Source organism: Cyprinodon variegatus, unplaced genomic scaffold (genome assembly GCF_000732505.1).
Source record: "Cyprinodon variegatus isolate N-32 unplaced genomic scaffold, C_variegatus-1.0 Scaffold410, whole genome shotgun sequence".
In the NCBI taxonomy this organism is placed as follows: Eukaryota; Metazoa; Chordata; class Actinopteri; order Cyprinodontiformes; family Cyprinodontidae; genus Cyprinodon; species Cyprinodon variegatus.
This window is the reverse complement of record NW_015150863.1, coordinates 406,037-425,582: the sequence shown is the minus strand read 5'-3', so window position 1 is coordinate 425,582 and position 19,546 is coordinate 406,037. Positions and strand designations below refer to the sequence as shown.

Below are 19,546 nucleotides of genomic sequence, written 5' to 3'. Positions count from 1 at the left end.
TTTACTGTCTTCGTGCAGTAGCTGCCTGAAGCTGCTGCAGAGAAAAGAACCAAGTTAATATCCTTCTCTACCTGTAAAGATATTTTGATCTCCATGTCATTAAAATACTTAAAGTTCAACATTAATTACAACTTGACTATTCTATCTTTGTTGCCTACACAAAGTGATCTTTACCCTTAATTTTATTTTGTAATTATATGTGAAAGATTGATGCAATGCAAGGCTTGATCTGGAAGTAAGATGAAGAGGAAATGTGGTTTTTATAGGTTTTTACAAAAAATATGAAGTGTGCAATGCTTTGTCGTATCGAGAGGAAGCTTTGCAGAATTATCTTCGGTGCAAGTCTCTAGCGGCTTTATGCATCAAACATTTGTTTTAGGAAACTGCGATCCATGTTTAGTTGGGAATAAAAGCCCACTAGCTTTCTATGGTTGCAATAAGAACAGATTAAGGAGTGATCTTTTTAATACTTCTGCAAAGCTCTCTACTCAAAACTGACTCGTGCTGTTAAAATAAAACTGTTTTATCATGCAGGCTCCAGCCACTACTTTTCAGACACAATGCATATAGAGAATCAGAGTCCCTATAATATTTTCCTTTTCCTGCAGAAATCATTCTTGTGCTTACATTTCCAGCAAGTATTTCAGGTTTATTTCAATAACGGGGCTCTTTTTTGTTTTGTTTTTTACACAGAAACAAACTCTCCTGTTCATTTATTTCTCTCATCCACAGGTTGATTCCTTAAAAAAAAAAAAAAACAATCAAAAAGCTATTATTTGAAGATAAAGTCTAGAATAGACTATATAAACACACACAGGTGACAAATCAAGTTACTTTATTGGCAATATCTTGAACACCTCATTATAAAATCCTGGTTATGTACAAATTTCATCATAGTGGATTGTTTTCATGAGCTTCAGTAAATGTTGCTTTGGTCAAAGGTGATAAAAGTTTGGCAAAACATCCAACTTAAACATCCACACTTCATTGTAACGGTCCCAACAGAAAGGCCACTTTAGAGGCTAAAAACCTCCAATATTTGCTTCTATTTTATGTTGTAACATGACATTATAGAACTGCTAACTAAACTTTGTGTACCATTGAACACAGTGCTCTGAATGATCTGCAGAGCTGATTAAATGAAAGTAATTGGCAAGTTCATTTGAACCATTTTTTTTTCATGCAACTGTTATTCTCCTAAAATAAAATTAATAATTTACAATATATCTCTTTTAATTATATGATTTAAAGGACAACATATGGAACATAAAACTACTGTTATTTGGATCGATGTATAAAACCTCTGAAACAATAAAAGCTTTTATTATTAGTAGCTAGCAAAAATATACAAACTGAGATAAAATACCCTTTATGTCCCATATACAGTATAAATATCAAACTATGCATGATTATGTTTTCCTTTAGGGCAAAAATAAACATAATTGGAAGTGTTCAAATATAATGGAAAATAAATATTAATTTTCCTGCGTATACTGTCTTCCCCTCTCTGAGTGGTCGCTATGAACAAGCACTTTTCTTTCATTGCAATATTTGGATTACAGGGTGCATTACAATCATTTTCCCAGTTCTTCATCAAACCTCCAGTGAAGAAAAAAAAAAAAATCCATCAAAAAAAGAAAAGAAAAAATACAGAAACGAAAACACTATGAGAAGAAAAAGAAGATTTTGGCACTAAGGTTTTGAAGGCCCCTGCATCCTGCTAGTCTTCTGCAGTACTTCTACTGCTTTAGTTTAGTTTGCTACCAGCGCGTGTTTAACATGTCTTTGGGTGCATTTGAAGGGGGTTTCTGTGTGTCTCAACAGTAGAGTGAGATAGATAGCGACCATTCAGAAAGTGTGCGCTCGAGCGGCGACGTCAGCTTATAAGGCCTCAAACTCGTCGATTCTCTGCTTGGTGTTGCCCTGACGGATCTGTCGCAGGGTCTTGTATTTGTCTCGGCCAGCCCGCACGTTCTCGCTGTGAAGGAGATCATTTTGGGTGTTTTTGGTGTCGTCACGGGCCTGAGCCAGCTCGGAGGTCAGAGCCTGTGGAGCGGAGGGAGAAGGAGCAAAGTGAGAGGATTATAGAGGAAAACCGATTATCTAGCTATTAAACATCTCTTCCTAGGAGCCCAATGGTTTGACCTGGGCTTTTTTTTTTTTTGAATTTCTATTTTTCGTGGTTCACCGACCTCTGAAATCTTTTGTAAACTTAACATTATGTGATTTTGTTTAACATTAGATGGTTTTTTTTTATTAATTTCCCAAGAAAACTTATAAAACAAATATTAATTCTTGCATTGTATGGAAAGCTGTATTTAATGTGGGGATTACAAACCCTTTCTAAGAAATGTTTGCAAATTTAGCTGTGAACAGCTATTTATTTTTCATGGCATTTTTAAATGTATCTGGAATTAAAATCCTTTTATCAGACTAACTGGATTTGTTTTCCACATGTGATTTTTAATCCAGCGAATTGATGTTTCTGTCCACCATGTTCCTCTTTCCCTCACCTTGAGCTGCTTCTGGACGCGCTCGTTCTTCTCCACCTCGGTCAGACGCTCCTCCTCTTTGCGGTGGTCATGGAAACCGTCCACCTGCAGGTCGGTGCTGTGCGTGCTGTTGTTGTCCTCGCTGTCACTATTGTAATCCACATGGTTGTATGCAGGAGGAGGAGGGGGAGGCGGGGGCACTGTCATCACCATGTGAAGCTCTTCCTTGGTCTTGATTAGGTCGTCTTGAGCTTCTCGAGCCTGATCAATACAGAGGAGGTCAAAATGGGTGCTTCCCTGGGAAAGCTATTTTTCTTAGATGTGATCCGACTTACACCATGAGGATGCTTTACGTTTATTTAATTGACAGACACTTAGAGCTCTTACCCTGTTCTGCCATGTGCTCGCCTCCTCCTCCTTGCGTCTCCTGGCCTCCTCCAGCAACGCAATCTTGGCTGAGTGCTCCGCCAGCTCAGCAGCCTGTAAACAAGACAGAATTTAATGAAGATATGCGCAAAGTAAATGATTCCCTTTACAACCCAGAGCATCTTAATCTTCTGAGAAGTTTTTTTTTTATATTCTTATTTTTATCCATGTTAAGAGTGAAAAATTGTTTAACCTACTCGATGATTTAGCCAACTGTGAAACATAACGATTCCCTTCCATTATATATAACGATTGAAAATCTTAAACGGAAAATATTTAAACACTCTAGGTTATCCCCTAAAATCCAACTTTTTTAAGTTTTGCTTTTTATTTTGCAAACCTAGTCCCATTTATTTAATATTTTGGATATAATACAGATCAGGATATTTAGTGGGTCTCCACTACCCGCTGCTCCCTGCAGGGCTCTAGCCCAACCTTGTTTTTTGCTTCCAGTCTCTCTGCATCTTGAAGTCTCAAACTAATCACAAGTTTTAAAACATTAAAAATCAAAACTGCATTTATCAGACAGAAGAAATTATTCTAGAGAGAAGAATACTTGTACCACAGCTGGTATGAGGTGTATATTTCAGGTCAATGCAGTTCAAATCCCACATGTGACTCATAACTGTTCAGTCTGAACGGCACAATTCTGTCCTTGTTACTTCACAGAAAATATGATCCACTTCCATATGTGGCTCTAGTTCTGATATGTATATAATCCATTTTAAAGTGTTTGCAGGCTAAATGGTCAACCCGGGTTTTATCTGAATTTTACATAATTCCTTGGCCTTTCACTACACATCCACACAACAGAATCACTGATTGCCTTGGAAATAGCTGTTAAAAATTGTACCGTTCTGACTTTTCTCCTTTGTTAATTATGTTGTCGTGATGCTGTTGCCTCCCATCACTCAAAACTCTAATAACGCAGAGACACCGGCATCTTTGAAGTTTTTTTTTTAATAACAAAGCTTTTCTGAATACCTTTAGTGTCAGTAACATTCATCATTGCTTCCATAAGACGTGAGCTGCTGTGTAACATTTACATCCTAATTCTGAGCATGCAGGTTGCTTTGGAGTCGTTTAAGGTTCAGAATGCTCTGGTGGTAGCTCAATATGATGAGTGGTGTATTAGATAGCCATGTGGAAAAAGTCATATTTAAGCAAAAACATATATTTGAGCATCAAGACCAGCTGTTTGACTGCAGCCTAAGCTACTGGCCATATAATCAAAAAGTCATATCAAAACATTTTAACGTAAGCCTTGCATCAACCGTAGCATACTTTGTTTGAAAATCCCAGCTGAAGCACAACTTAGCTTTTCACTTTGTGCATATGATGCTAAAATACTTTGGAAGTTTTAAACCACCTCTGGTTTTCCTATGAAGGGATAACACATTAAAGTCAGTACAAGTTTTGGGACTTAGTTATAAGTAGACTGGAACAAAGTCAGTTTGATTTAAAACAACTCAACAAGTTGATCACTTGGACCCCAAGACGGGTCATGACTCAGGATTTGTTTTTGAAACTTTCTTCAAAGATAATGATTGACTATGAAATGCTGATTGAATCTGGTGGGTCATCAGACTAGGACTTAATATCAGTTGAAATATATGACAGAAAGGGCAAAGATCATCTTTCATTTACAATGAATTTTCTAACACTTTTCTGTTTGCAAGGCAAATAAACTAAGAGAGAGAAGACAAACCCACAATCCTGAATGTTGGTGTCATGGTAAAAAGGTGAGAGAAGTGGAAAAGCACACTACAGTGAAGAAATGACTGACAGCCCCTGAAGGTGTCATTACACATTCCTTCCAACAAGCAGAGCTTGTTTCTTTTTTCCCCACCCTGCTAAAAGAGCTCGGCATTTAATACTTTCTGTCCTCTCTTTGCGCTAATTTATCCTGCAGAATCTTAGGTCTTTTGGAGGCAAATTGCATAAATGTTGATGGACTTGGGATCATGAATGTACCTGCTTTCGGACATTTGAAAAAAGTGAGGAAATTTCCTAAATGCTTTACAGCGAGTCAGATGTTGCTCTGCTACATTTCTACTTGACCTTTCAAACGTTTGTATGATCTGGATGATTAATCATTTTCAGGGGGTTCTCAGCACTTTACAGTTTCTTAAATGTTTGCTCTAGCTCTATAGATCTTTCTTTGGTGATTGGTTTTCTTTATTCCTACCAAAGGTGCACCTTTAAACCCACTCATGTGCTGTCCAAGAAATTAACACATTTTGATGTATTGTTGGACGTGGATTTTTTTTGTTTTAGTAGCTGTGTATTATATGTGTGTGGGGTTTTGTTTTTGTTTGAGCTTGAAAACAAGACAAAAATCTGCATTAGCAGACCTTTAATCATGTACAGAATTGATTTTAGTACACTGTTCAACATTCTTCATTTGGTTTGGCAATGCAGCAGGTGCCTGTCCCAGAAAAGCAGCTTTTGAGTTCAAACAGCTGATAAACAAACAGAAACACTGGTGGCTGGTTAATGGCAGACCAGAGTATTTGCTTTAAAAGGGAACAAGGGTGTGGGATCTGCTTAATATTTTAAACTGGCTTTACTAGCCTTCACCCTGGAGCAAATGTTCTGTAGAATAAAGGATAAAAACCTGAAGAATAGTGCCCTTTGTAATGGTTCTATCATTTTTACCCATATGTATAGCTGGCGTAAGTGTGGAGCAAGATGGGCTTGATATTTAGCCTTAAATCAGAAGATCAAATGATTAAAACACCAACCAGCTGCTCCTGGGTCTTCAGCTGATTCTCAGCCTGGCGGGCCAGCTCCTCTTTAGCCAGCAGAGCAGCCTGACGTTCCTCCTCCAGCCGAGCAGCCTCCTCCTCTGCCCTCCGCCGCTCCTGCTCCAGCATCATGGCTCTCTGAAGCTGCTCCTGTAAATCTAAAAAGCAGAGGAGAGACAACTTTATACACTATGTAACATGCATTGAGAGAAATTAATGATGCTTTTCCACCCAATTTGACAAAAAAATTATTAAATCTAACGTTTTAACCCTTGAGTGAAATATAGGAACAAACAAAACTGATGACTTTTATCTAAACTTAAGGCAAACATTAACTGCCATCTAAATTAACTAACAAATAAAATATACTCGCTTTACTTTAAGGAAAATAACTTTGTCAGCTGAAATTGGTTTTATTCAACCTTGCTCTGAGACTTGAAGACATAATGACCAATCTAATGACAATGGATTTTTGTACTGTAAACCACTGAAGCCCATGTTTTTAAGCAACTTCTGATTATACTTTTATTCTAAATACTTATAATCATGTAAACAAACCTTATCAGTTAGTTTATAGGGGGAAAAAATGCTTTCATCAGTAGTGAAAGCATGTAAAAAAACATCAATTATGCAAATTGACATGTTGGGGATAAAATGTCAAAAGTGAAAAAAGGAATAAAAAAAATTAAAAAAAACATATTAATTATATACTTCATACTTTATGCTTTTACTTCCAATTTTAATTAGTTAATGAGATTTAGCAATCTTTATATGAATTATTACTTAATTAAATTGTGGAAAGCAAAGGCCTCGTTTTCTACCAGAAACTCTCTGGTACGAATTGATGAGAAGTGCAAAAGTACGAAATAGCAAAGGGTCAAAACATTCCACACTTCAGACAGGAACCAATTACAACCAGTTTATTACTGGCAGTAAGACGGGAGCCAAATTATTGCTTGGAAAATAGATTAAAATTAAAAGCAAATATGAATCTTTATAAGCCGTTTACAATCAGGAAACAAAAAGCTGGAGTCACATAGTGATCTAATAAGCCTGCTCCAGTTTATCGCAACTAAAAGGAAACAGGAAATCTGCTTCCTTCAGTTGAGCTCAATTAAAAACCAACTGATATTGCTTCATTCATTGAATTATAAAAAGTAGTAAATGGTTAAAGCGGCTGTGACATGAAATCAACTTTTGTGACCTTTAAACTATTTTGTAATTCTATTGGTTAATTAAAACTATGACCAGTAGGGCATTTTGCTTGAAGTCAGAGTAATTCTTATGAATTCTTCTCTCTGAGCAACAGACCCCCCGTCCTGGAAAAAGAGTGGTCATCACTGTTTGACGTAACACAGTGATCACCCACCTTGTCAACGCCTCGCTTGCCTGGTAAGTAACTCACCAACTTTCTCCAGTGAGTCACTCCAGTGAGGTAGAACATGATCATTTCTGCTCAAAGTTTAGACAAAGTGGATCTTTAGCACCTAAATCTGCACAGTGACAGCAACTGTTCTTTTCTAAGCTAGTGTCTGAGCCACACAAAGATTTGATTTGTGTGATTTTTTTTGGGCCTCAGACTTTGTTTGGACGTCCTAAGAAAAGAGCCATATTGCCAGAAGTGGTTTGATATCACGCTGCCATACACCAGGTCTGGTGGAAAAATGATGGCATCCACACTGTGAGAAAAAATAGCCAGAGGAAACAAAAAATATTTCCAAACAAATAAATGCTCTATCATGCGTAACATAATATTTTATCATATATAAGCATGTTGTCTACTTTGAAAGGCTTATTAACAGCATATTATAGAGTTTTTACATCAACACAATCATTTCAAGAGCTAAATAGAATTGATATGGCCCAGGGTTTACATTTTTACAGCATTTTCTTGATGCTGTTGTTTATACAACAAGTAACCAACAGACACAGAAAAACCTGCTAGCCCGGTGTTTATAGTACACACACAGAACTACAACTGTGCAGATATGCCAACGGCTTCCCTGTAGAAACGTGTTCTCTACCCTCAGAGGTTAAAATATAGGATTAATGAACAGCAGAATTAAAGTGCTCGTCGCTTCCTCTCACCTTTCTCTGCTTTCTTAGTCTTCTCCTCAAACTGATAGAGCCTCATCATGAGTTCCTGCTTCTCTTGCTCCATCTGCTCCTTCTCCCGCTCAATGGCTTCCCTTTTCTTCTTCTCATTCTCCAAATGTGCCCTGCAGATTGGACAAAGATGTAAAAGTCAGCTTGGTTGATGCCATGAGCATTAAACTGTATAGCAGCACGTTTTCAAGTAAGTTGATAAAAATGGTATTGCAAAAATATTTATTTTCCTTCAATCTGTACACATTTTATAAAGTTCGACAAGCTTCAAAGCATTTTATCAGGGTTTTATGTAAAATTGCATCCTTTAAGTAAAAAGGAAAATAGATATTTAAAAAAAAACGATTCCTAGCTTAGGCTATTGACTCATGCAAACATATATGTAAAATATATACTTCACAACTTGCATATTAACATTTCATTTAATGATTATTTTTGCTTTATCCATCCTTCCATTAACATGTAAAAGAAACCCCACAGGATGCTGCTGCTACCCTCTTGTTTTACAATGATAATTGTAGAAAGATATACGCTGCATTTGTTTCTGGTCACTGATTTGCACAACTGGAAACATACCTGTAATAATACAGTTTGACCGGATAAAGCTTTGTTCCTGCCACCTATGTCCACATTTTGTAGTTTGAGTATAGAATTAATAGTTGTCCTGCTGACAGATTCCTATACATGCAAAGATCCAACACTGAGCTTTTATCTCAGCAGCTCCTCCAAAGTTAGCATCTGATTCAACAGGCTGCCTCATTGGTAATGCTCCTTTTCCTAACTAATGCTAACCAACAAACCACTGAGGTATTTACAGTTGTTGACATACTGAGAATAAACTAAACACTTTGGCTCTATTTTTCAAAGGACCTTAGAGTGACTTATCCTTTTTTCCCCACTTTTCCATCTACATTTATCCAGTATACAATAAAATCCTACAACATGCATCTTTACCATAAAAATAAATATAAAAACATTATCGCATGGCACTTTAAGACAACAGCTAAAAATATCTAGCCATCCCTATGGCAGCATGGTCTAAAATACTCATTTAAATGATATTTGCTTTGCATGGGAGCTATTCTCAGTTTACAATGACCTAGGAACAGAATGGTACAAGTTTGGTTCTGAATGACTTTAATCCCCCAATTTTATGTCGTTAGTTCCTTTTATTTAAGGCCTTATCCGATGAAATTAGATAAAGAAACTATACTCTTATGAAGCCCGTTTTGAGTAAGCGCTATTTTGATCATTCTAGAAATAAATGCAAATGTAAAAATGTTGAATATTTTAACTGCAAAACTACTGCAGTTGACATTGATCAGTTCTAGAGTCAGACTAGAAATTTAGTAGGACAAATATTCAGGTTTCAAGATGCTAAGCAAAATAGAAGTTTGTCATGTCTGACTCGTTTCATAATTTGAATACAAATGCAAAATTATTACTGCTGCTTTGCACATTCTTGCATAATTTGCTTCTTTTGGCTGCAGTAACAGCTTGATATCTCTCTTTCTTCCAACACTGCTGATCAGCGTCCTACAGCCTGCTAAGAAGCTACTGTGTGTAAGAAGGCCTCTCGTCTTTCATGGTTTTCCTTTTGAATGTCGTATCATCGGCGTTGTGACATCACTATTTGAACAGCTGTTAGGGACAGACCACAGGCTGACAGCTGTGGCTGAGATCAGGGTCATATTCCCTCTCGGTTCAGCCAATCCACAAAAACAGACCAAATACATTTGGAGAGGAATATAGTTTCCAGTTTACAAGTGAAAAATGGCGTCACCGGGTTATCCTTACATACATAATGTATCTGCTCTAAGCTGTTTATTAGAAGGTAAATTCAATTTACAGTAATATAGTGTGTAAAACCTCTCTTCCATCATGTAGTTTCCAGATTTGTTAATAGTTTGATGGTCAGACAAATAATAGAAACCTAACATTTTTTTCTGATTTTATAGAAAAAATATGCTGTAAAAAAACAAAACAAAAACTCTATTTTTTAGCAAGGTCCCTTGATTTTCTGAAAAGCAGAACCAGTATTAAAAGTACTCATTTATATATAATAATTTATAAAGATCAGACCCAAGTTAATAAATAAATAAATCTTCCTACTTCTCCATCTGCTTCTGTTGCTTCTCCTCCCTGGCCTGAGCCTTCATCTGCTGCACCTCGATTGTGTCCGGCTTGCGACGACGCATGTAGAGGTCGTGGTTCCCCATGCACAGCTGCAGGATGCTTTTGTTGATTCTCAGTCTCGGCGCATAAAAAACAAAGTCCTAATGATGAGGGGAGGAAAGAAGTTGAGGAAAATAAAAATATCTAAATATTAATATCAGAGTCTAATATCTAAATAAAAACACACAATCTGTAAAGAAATCTGCCTCCAACCATGAAATATTAGTTATTGATCACTGTTTAATACAAATCTACAGACATCTTTCCAGATGAAATCAGAACGGATATTGTGAAGGTGAAGCAATTAAAAATGAATACACTTTAAGGGATAAAAGTATGTTTATGAGGTTTCACTTACTGGAGATTTTTTGTCGATAGGCTTGATGATGAACTTCTTGTCGTTGAAGGAAATATTTCTAATCTCACTCCATGGGAAGCCGATCTTTGGCGTCAGTCTGAAGGGGAGAGCACACGTATATTACCGACCAATGAATAAACATGGGATTCACACTATATCACCTGGTAAAATCACATTCACATACTCCTAAATGATCATAACTATGTTTAACTGCTTGTCAAAAAAAAGTCAGATGATTCTGTTGTCATGTTTAAAATGTTGTCCACCTTATTCAAGAATAAGAAAACCATAAAGAAAAAAAACCTATATATGGCCTATGGAGGTCATAAATATGATTGGTATTATATTATAAAGTAGGAAGGTTCGGTGGAAAAACTGAACTGAATTAATCCAATCAGAGGATTTTTTTCTTTCACATAGTTTTAATTTTTTTGGTTGTTTAAAAGGTATAACAAAATGCCTTTTAGAAGAAATCAATACTTATTGCAAAATAACTGACCCCAAACCGCAGGTTTTTAGTCAAATTTAATATCAGTTTTAGAGAAAAGGCTGCAGTATTTCTACACTGTATGGACAAATCTAAATCTGGTTACAGTATTCAAATGTATTTTAAAAATTTGTTGAAAGCATGATTTCATACTCCCTTTAATGATTCAGGTTAATAGTGGTGATCGTATATTTTTGCAGGGGAAACCTGCTCAGTAAACACTGGGCGATTTAACTCCATTTGAGTCTGGCTTAAACACCACAAAGGCAGTCTTTTAAATTTTATGAATGGGAGACGCCACTATCAGAAGTACTCATCAGCTCATTACTAAGATAAACCAAGAAGTGTTGCATTATCACCCAAGAATCAAATTCTGTCCACATCTACAAACAGCATTGTGAGTTTAATCGTTCAACCAGACGAACCATAAACCTGATGAAAGGATAAATCCAGGGTGATGTGTCACCCCTCTGTGGTGCCAGACAAACTGAACCGTTGCCAGTCTCACTCTACACAATGCAGAGCAGGACCGTCAACAGCCCCGAAGCAGCAGTACTGTAATCTGGAAAGCAACTGCTGAACAAGCAGCGAAACTGCTGCCATGAAACTCCCTTAACTGGAATTTCACTCCATCGCTGACACTGACACATGCTTGTGGAATGAGAAAACAATGTGCTTCTATCTGCTGAATATTTCCATCACACCCGTATGATTTATTAAATCCGTTTCATTAATTAGCAGGTGTTAAAACAAACCTGCCGTTTGTAAAAGGAGGGGAATAAAAGGTTCCATTAATCTACACTTCTGAATGAGTGAAATACCAGCATTCTTTAGATAAACGGTTATTCTGAAGGAAGAAGTATTGAGTGACGAAATACCAGCATGACAAAGAAACTTGAGTGTTCTGATGGATTATCTTAATGCTACAGAAATAAAACTACACTGTTCTCAGAAATTATAAGAAAAAATAAATGCAATTTCTGTTGCTTTTTCCATCTATGAAAATGCTATGTGGTTAAAGTTATGAAGTTAAGAGAGGTTTTAAAAAGCTACAGTTTCAAAATTCATTTAAATGAGATCACATTTCCTGCAGTAGCTTGAAACCTAAGGATGCACGGTGATACAGTGGGTAGTGCTGTTGCCTAGAAGCAAGAAGGTTCTATGTTTGATTCCGGGTTTTTCTGCATGGAGTTTGCATGTTCTTCCTTATGTGTGGAACCCACTCCAGCTTCCTCCCACAGTCCAAAAACATGACTGTTAGGTTAATTGGCTTCTCTAAATTGTCTTTAGGTGTAAGAATAAGTCTGTATGGTTGTTTGTGTGTGTAAAAAATCTAAAAACTTATCAAACCTTGAGTACTGTTGAACAATCAGGAATTGAAGTTTGAATGGGGCCAGCACACAGCCCGAGGCACTTCTGAGTCGAATCACTCAGAGTACAGCCATCATAGAGCTTTGGTTAAATGAAAAATGTCCTGACAGGGAAGTTAATTTAATGTGTTTTAAGAGTTTTGTTTTTAAATGCTGTAAAACTTTTATATATTCTATTTGTGGATTTTTAAAAACTGCATAAAAGTCAGGATCTACAAAGTTAATTTATAATAAATTTTAACTACACCATCCCGCACAGTTTTGATTAAGAGTACATTAGCTTTAGAACCATAAACTTTGTAAAACAATCTGTTAATTATTTTGTTTTAAGGCAATTCCCTGTGTGCCCTACTTTACTTGCTGCAGAGAAGATATAGCCAAAGTAGTTTAACAGATTGCAATCAGGGAACAAAAACACGTTTAAAAAACAATGGACTACAAAGTCCCTCCCCTACTTGTTACTGTTCAGTTTTATCAAACTTTTCGCTTTTTTAAATTTTTTTTTATTAAAAAACTTCCTGGATGGGAAGCGAAACATCTTCAAACTTGGTAACAAAGTCCAGTGGATTGTTTTTTTACTTTTTTTAAACATTTCTAAAAAGGAAAAAGAATCATCGTTTTGACCAATGAGGAAGATAATCTAGTTACAATGTTTCTGTATTTTTTGCTTATCAAATAAACTAGATTTACTTAAACATTTGTGCTGACTTTTAAATCTAACCCGTTATTTTAAAACTAGGAAATTTACTCAAATGATATAAAATTGTGTGTTCTAAATAAGTGATTTCCTGCAGGTTGTACTTCCTAAAGCAGTGAGGTTTTAGGTAAACCTTGTACTGTAGGGAGTTTAACCTGCCCAATGCTGCTCCTCCGTGAAGCCTGAGCTGCACTGTTGCAGTGGGAGAGACTGTGCCTTAGTTTAGGCTCACATTCTTAAGTGCCACAAAGCTTGAAAAACCAGTCGGTGTAGGCATGGTTACAGCTGAGGGCAGCAGAGAGGAGAGGCCTTTCTGTAATAATCAGAAATAAACCCACACAAGGTCTTGTTAGGTTCTGAATGTTTTTACCAAAGTTACACTAAATTAAAGACTGGATCCACCTAAATACAGTAGTAGTACAGCCCTAAATTAAAATTAGCTTCATGACTGAGCTGAGCAGCTTCACCTTCTCATTACCAAAAAATGGGCTACTTTCTTCTCTTTCACAGCAGGCAGGTCAGAGAACTCACACAGAGGCAAAGTAGAGCTGGCAGCAAAAAGGTCAGTGACTTAAAGGCAAGTGACCTAGGATGAAGAGCCCCTTGAACATACTGCACTTTACTCCACTAATCCCACAGACGACAGGCTACAGGAGTTCTCTGAATTTAGTTCACCAAGTAAGAGTGGTTGATTACCTCCCACACTGTACCACTCTGTAAATAAGCTGCACATCAAAAGCAAATGCATCTGGGATGGAAACGGTGATCTGTTACAGATCTAAGCATGGAGGTTCTGCTCTGAGGACAAACCACAACCCTTTCAGAGATGAAACAGAACAGGAACATTTGCATTTCTCACTCTCTTAAACAGGAAAAGTAAGTAGTGACTGATAAAAGATGTGAACCTGGTTTAGCAAGTCTATCTTAGCGTTTTAAGTGGGAAGAGCGAGGACTGAGTCAGGTCAAAATAATGACAAACACCTAGTAGTTGCATGATGGGGGAAAAAATTGCTGTTTGATCTAATTAAAGCTACGGCTGCATAATTAAGGCTCAGATTGACCAGCCTTACACTGATTTAATAACTGTTATAACTAATACCTCCTTGGAAATAATTTACAAGAAGAAGTTCATCCCTATAAAAATACAAAAAAATAGTGATGATATAATGTGAAACTGAAAGAGCAAACAGGTGTAAGACTCCTCTTAATTGATCATCACCACAGATAAAAACATGAGCGACATTATAGATGGTTAATCCATGCACGGTTATCAATCATCTTCTGGCATTTCTTGGTTTCAAAGTATGGGTTGCTTTAAGGATGAGCTTTATAAACAATATTTACAAATATCTTAGGATTCTATTCTAATGATGTCAGTTTTGATATATGCATCTTTGAGCAACCATCAAAATTGCTCACTGTGGTTTGAGGATCCATAGTTATGAGAAATGAATGGACATAAACTATCAGTTTTGATTTAAAAAGTTACTGACAGGAAGTTGATTATTCCACTAAATACAAAATATTGAAAGTTATGCTAAATTGCTTCATTTTAACAAAGTTCTGATCCACTTATTGACACACTTCTTGCCAATCTCTATTTTTCTTCCATTCATCCTTTTAGGCTACGTTCACACAACAGCCTGAAGAGACCCAAATCTTTTTTATTTTTTGCCGATATGCGAACTGTATCTGATTTTTTAATGACAGTAACAGACCTGATTTTTTCCAATGAAACCAAAACCGCTTGGCTACACAGTCCTAAATCCGATATAAAGCTGATCTTATCATATGTGACCTGTGTCTGAACAGCTATGCATCCGACCTGTACGTCATTAATACTCGCCAAATCTCCCTATTCCGCATCTTGCTATGCCGAAGCGGCTGGAAACAAAAAACTATAGATGAAGATAATTCGAAGAGCGGTCTTTCTTTTTGACCATCTTAAAAAGATTGCATCATTTAATTTGCTTGCTCCAGTTGGAAAAGAACTGAAAGATGAATAAATGCACTCCCGCACTACCTTCCATGTTTACTTCGTAGACACAGAGCTCACTCGCTGCTTGTGATGTCATTACATCCTCAACTATGCATGCGGGACACTTCAAATGTATGAATGCAATTCAAACAGGAGATCACATACAAGTCGCATATATTTGGAAATGTGAACGACCAAACACAACAATCAGCTTTAACAAAAAAAATGAAAAAATGAGAATTGAGCATTAAGGCCTGCAGTTTGAACGTAGCCTCATTCTAAATACTTCTGTCCATATAAACACACCTAGAGAGGTGTTTTTCACTTAATCCAGAGGAAGCACAGTGATGTAAGAAAAGTATTTTCGATGATATGACACTAGTCATTTATTTATGATCTTCTATGTCTTTTTGTTCCTCAGAGATTAATTGTAATCTAAAATTATTTTCAATGGAAAGCCAGAGATTAGATTTAATTTATTGGTGCCACAGTAGACTGAGCCAATAAGTTTGGCTTTGTTAAAAAGAGCTCTGGGTCAGAATACAGAGGATCCTCCAAAAGTACAGCTTTGGCTAAATTACTCCAATATTTTATAAAGAGCTTACCTGTCATCCTTCTCATAAATGTTTAGACCCAGTGCATCAACTCCCAGCCTCAGCTCTGTCCCCTTCTTATTCTTGATGTCAAAGTAATTCACTCCATACATTTCCAGATCCTGAGATATCTTTAGGTACTCCATCATGCCGTCCTCTCTGAAAGACCATCAGGAAACGAAAGAGATAATCAACCATCGCGGTTCTGGCAGCAGAGCTTCAAGTTCTCGGCAAAAGCTACGAGTTTATTAACCCACCTCAGCATCCCAGAGTGCTCCTCGTGCCACACCTGAATACGTTCCTCCCACTGTTCTTTGGATAACTTGTGTTGCTCCATGACTCTAAAAACATAGAATAAAAGAATGAATATAAAACAAACCACAGCAATGCTTTGCTGCACAGCATAACCAGAGACACTCTTGACCAATTGGTGTTTTAAGTTCATGTATTTAATTAATAGTGTCTTTTTTCCCTTAAAATTACTAGTTAAGGTGCAGACAAAAACAAGAACGAAATGTTTGCCAATGACCAATTTAAATGCACAAAAGATATAGCAGCTCAAAACCAGTCTTAGTCTTTAAAAACCAGTAGTAATAGTTGTTTGCAGAAACCATCCTCTTATACAGAATAAAACACTTAACCATTAAATATAAGCACCATCATGAGTAATTGGAGCCATAAAAAACATATCAAACCATGACAACAATTCATGTACAACCCAACTATTTTTGTAAAAATGCTTGAAAGCTAGATGGAATTTAAAATAGGCCGATCCAAGAAATAAAAGTCTTTTTAATATATCAAATCTGTAATCATCTGCTTTCCTACCTAATACAACAGATCAGTCATGGGAGAAAGAATTTAAAAAATAATAAATTACGTAAATGCCGTTACTTAGTTCTTAAAAGAAAGCTTTAGTTTTGGCCGCACATCCCTGAGCTGAAAACCTATTAAACAATCCCTACTTCAACGGATGTACATCTTACCTCTGGGGCAGCATGCGTTCATTGACAAGGTATCCAGGCCGATGGATTTCTTTGTCATAATCGCCAAACTTGGCCTGAACTGCATAGGAGGCCAGCAGCACTGCCGTCTCAGGAGGACAGTAGATCTCGTCACCGAGGATCCCTTCTTTCACCTGCAGGAAGAAGAGCTTCTGGGTGATTTCCTGAATCAGCTCCTCGGAAACGTCCTCCGGGAAGAACTTGGCACGAAACTTGAACTGTAGCGGGTTGTCTTTCTTCACATCTTGAGATGACACCTGGAGGGGATTAAAATGACAGTGTTAGCCATAAAAGGCCACAAGAAAATCCCATTTGTAGTCTGTAATTGGACACAGCAATCAGACGCCAAAATTAAACCTCCTGGCATACTTATAAAACTCTGAACAGTAATTCAAAAACACTTCAGATTACCCTAAGAAACCAGGCAGTATTGGTACCAACACCCAATAGGAATGCTTAAAATAAAAAAAAGTAATAATATAAAAAAAAAAAAAGACTTGACAAATCCTGCATAATACCAAATTAAAGTCCATTAGGTAATTGGTGTAAACACTAAGAAAAATAAAATGTTTACAGGCACTTGTTTCTTTTTTGCAAGCAACTTTACCAGTTAAAGTTGGAAACCAACTTATTCAGTGCAGAAACTAATGAAACACTGCATGTAGAATTTTACTTTAATATCTGCTGGCAGCAGTATGCCTTTTTATAACATCTAATTTTTTCTGAATACAAAATAGGAACCACGCATTCTTGATTGATAGAATGAAACCAGGAATGTTCCAGTTTGAACTTTGCATTGTGCTGATGAGCTGCGGCGCCCAGTTAGCGCCCAGGGAACAGCTTCCTGCTGCTGACTGATGCAAACACAACCCTTTCTTTTTTTCTATGCGTCTCTCAGTGACCCTTGTTTTTGATAGTAAAATGCAGAGAGGCCACTTCTAAACTTGGCAACAGCCTTTAGCATGGTTTCTAACGCGTGTCAGTGGGAACAGTTAAAGTTATTAATCAAAATCTGTTGAGCAGTAAAGCAATTCAGTAAAATTTAAAAAGAAATTTGCAAACTCAAACTCAATATGGATTCTTTACACAAATATTTACCATCTGATTATAAATACAACAGAATTATTCTTTAGAAGATTATCTCTAAAACAGTATTTGGTCTATTCAGCTTCAAAAAGAGACCAATGATATGTAAGCCGTGCCGTCGACTGTCTCTGCTGGTTTGCAGACATGACTTAATCTGTGGCCGAATTCCCTTTTGTTAGGTCAGATTATCCATATCTCAGGAAAAACACCTGTTGTAGTCTAGGTAACGCCTGTTTACTATAGGGACGCATAAAGGAAATGGAGGCTGCTACGATGGTTCACAATGAGTTCAAATAATTTACCTCCAGCTGATAACAGAGTCAGGAAACGACTGAAAAGGTGCTGCCGTGGACCATATATGTGGACATAGACATATAGCAGCACGGTGGCTACTGATTGACTAAAAGGTATGCAGCAGAGATCCGATTGCACACCTAAAACAGTGTTTCATAAGATCACAGGCTTGCAAAAGCTGCCGGGCAAAATTTACCCAGGAAGTAGTTATCTGCTAATACCACAATAAAATCATGAAATATCAATAATGAGTCACGGTTCACTACATACCTGAAACCAGAAAGAATGGTCACTTTTTTTTTTTTTAGCTTTAGCAGATGCTTACCTTTTTTTCTAGCCTTAGCCAGTTAGGGAAACCCTTGGTGTCCACATACTGCAGTCCGAAGTACCAGATTTCCCGAACGCCAATGGTCTTTACCACCTAAGTAATAAAAAATAGAAATTACAATTTATTTTTACAGATGGTGGATTCAAAATAAGAGTGCTTATTTGTTTCATTTTTTAATTTATTTTTAATGATACACTTTCTTAAAAAGTAAACCTGGTTAAATGTAAGAATTAAACTTTTTCATTTAGTAATTGTTTTAAAATGATCAAGAATAAATGATTGCTTGGTTGTAAAACTGGATTATGTAAAAATATAAATGAAACAAAAAGGCCTTCCTTTGTCAGAAGTAAAATATTGCAGCTGAGCAGAAACAACTATAAAAACATGCAAGCTTCCAAAAAATATAGATTATTTAATTTTAAATAAATACATTTCCTTTAAAAACTGAGATGGATTGTTTGGTGACATGGCTTAAAAGTGATGTTTTGAGAGAGCTTAAGTGTTTTTCATTATGAAGTGTTGAGAAGAATCAACAATACAGGCAAAGACACGTTATGATTCAGGGAAACATTATGTGATGACATGACAAACATTCACAACAGGAAGAGATTGTAACTAAAGATGCAGCAGTTTTTCCCCTTGACAATTTTAGCGTAAAATAAAGACAACACCCTCTAAGATTACAATTAAAGCAAAAAGTTAACAGACTGTGTTTAAGCTTCAAGCATAAGACCTAAATATTATCTAATCAGACACCAAGAAAATCTTTTTGGTAGAAATAAGAATAAAATTCCAGGCATCTAATACTTAGCGTATCTAATCCAGACGTCTATCTAAACCCATCCACAGTCTTTCAATTAAAAAAAGAAATAAAAAAACAAACCAAAAAAACTAAATTGCTTTGTCCAAACATCCAGCCTAACCCCTAGATCCCTCAATCAACATATAGAGGGGGGACTATATAGTGGACTTTATAGGGACCTCAGTTAACTGACGGTTCGGGCAGATGATCACTACTTTTCGCTCCCCGTTGGTCACGTATTTTCAACTTCACTGCGTAGTGACTGCATCATCTTTGTTATCGGTCGCCGCTGTCGGCAGCTCTGACAGCAAATCCCGTGATTCTGGGATATATCTGCTAGTCTAGTGACCATGGATGATCACTACTTTTCAAGGTGCATTGTGGGAAATTTCGAGTCCACTACTTTTTCATCCACTCCACGTTCTGACACCAATTTAAAATGGTGTAAAAAACAAAACAAAAATAAAAATGGCCTAATCACTGTATAGTGCCCTATATAGTGATTAGGGCGGACATTCGGACACAGCCAATGTTTTGTTTTACTGCTACTACCATCCCTGATGTCCATTTTTTTCCATTGTCAGCCATGTATGGCGGTTTTTT

The 19,546-nt window shown here is 36.7% G+C and overlaps 1 protein-coding gene across 1 annotated transcript in view; it reads right to left on the bottom strand.

Moving 5' to 3' along the window:
- Positions 1 to 773: 773 nt before the first annotated feature.
- Positions 774 to 19,546, bottom strand: part of ezr (ezrin) — a 33,242-nt gene continuing 14,469 nt past the window's right edge. The window contains exons 3-13 of the mRNA XM_015388007.1: positions 18,139 to 18,234; positions 16,416 to 16,690; positions 15,687 to 15,770; positions 15,442 to 15,588; positions 10,305 to 10,401; positions 9,884 to 10,047; positions 7,754 to 7,884; positions 5,663 to 5,823; positions 2,880 to 2,972; positions 2,514 to 2,753; positions 774 to 2,046 (exon numbers count right to left, since the gene is read on the bottom strand). Of these exons, the coding sequence (XP_015243493.1) occupies positions 1,882 to 2,046; positions 2,514 to 2,753; positions 2,880 to 2,972; positions 5,663 to 5,823; positions 7,754 to 7,884; positions 9,884 to 10,047; positions 10,305 to 10,401; positions 15,442 to 15,588; positions 15,687 to 15,770; positions 16,416 to 16,690; positions 18,139 to 18,234 (1,653 nt within the window). The 3' untranslated portion in view covers positions 774 to 1,881. The remainder of the gene's footprint in view (positions 2,047 to 2,513; positions 2,754 to 2,879; positions 2,973 to 5,662; positions 5,824 to 7,753; positions 7,885 to 9,883; positions 10,048 to 10,304; positions 10,402 to 15,441; positions 15,589 to 15,686; positions 15,771 to 16,415; positions 16,691 to 18,138; positions 18,235 to 19,546) is intronic.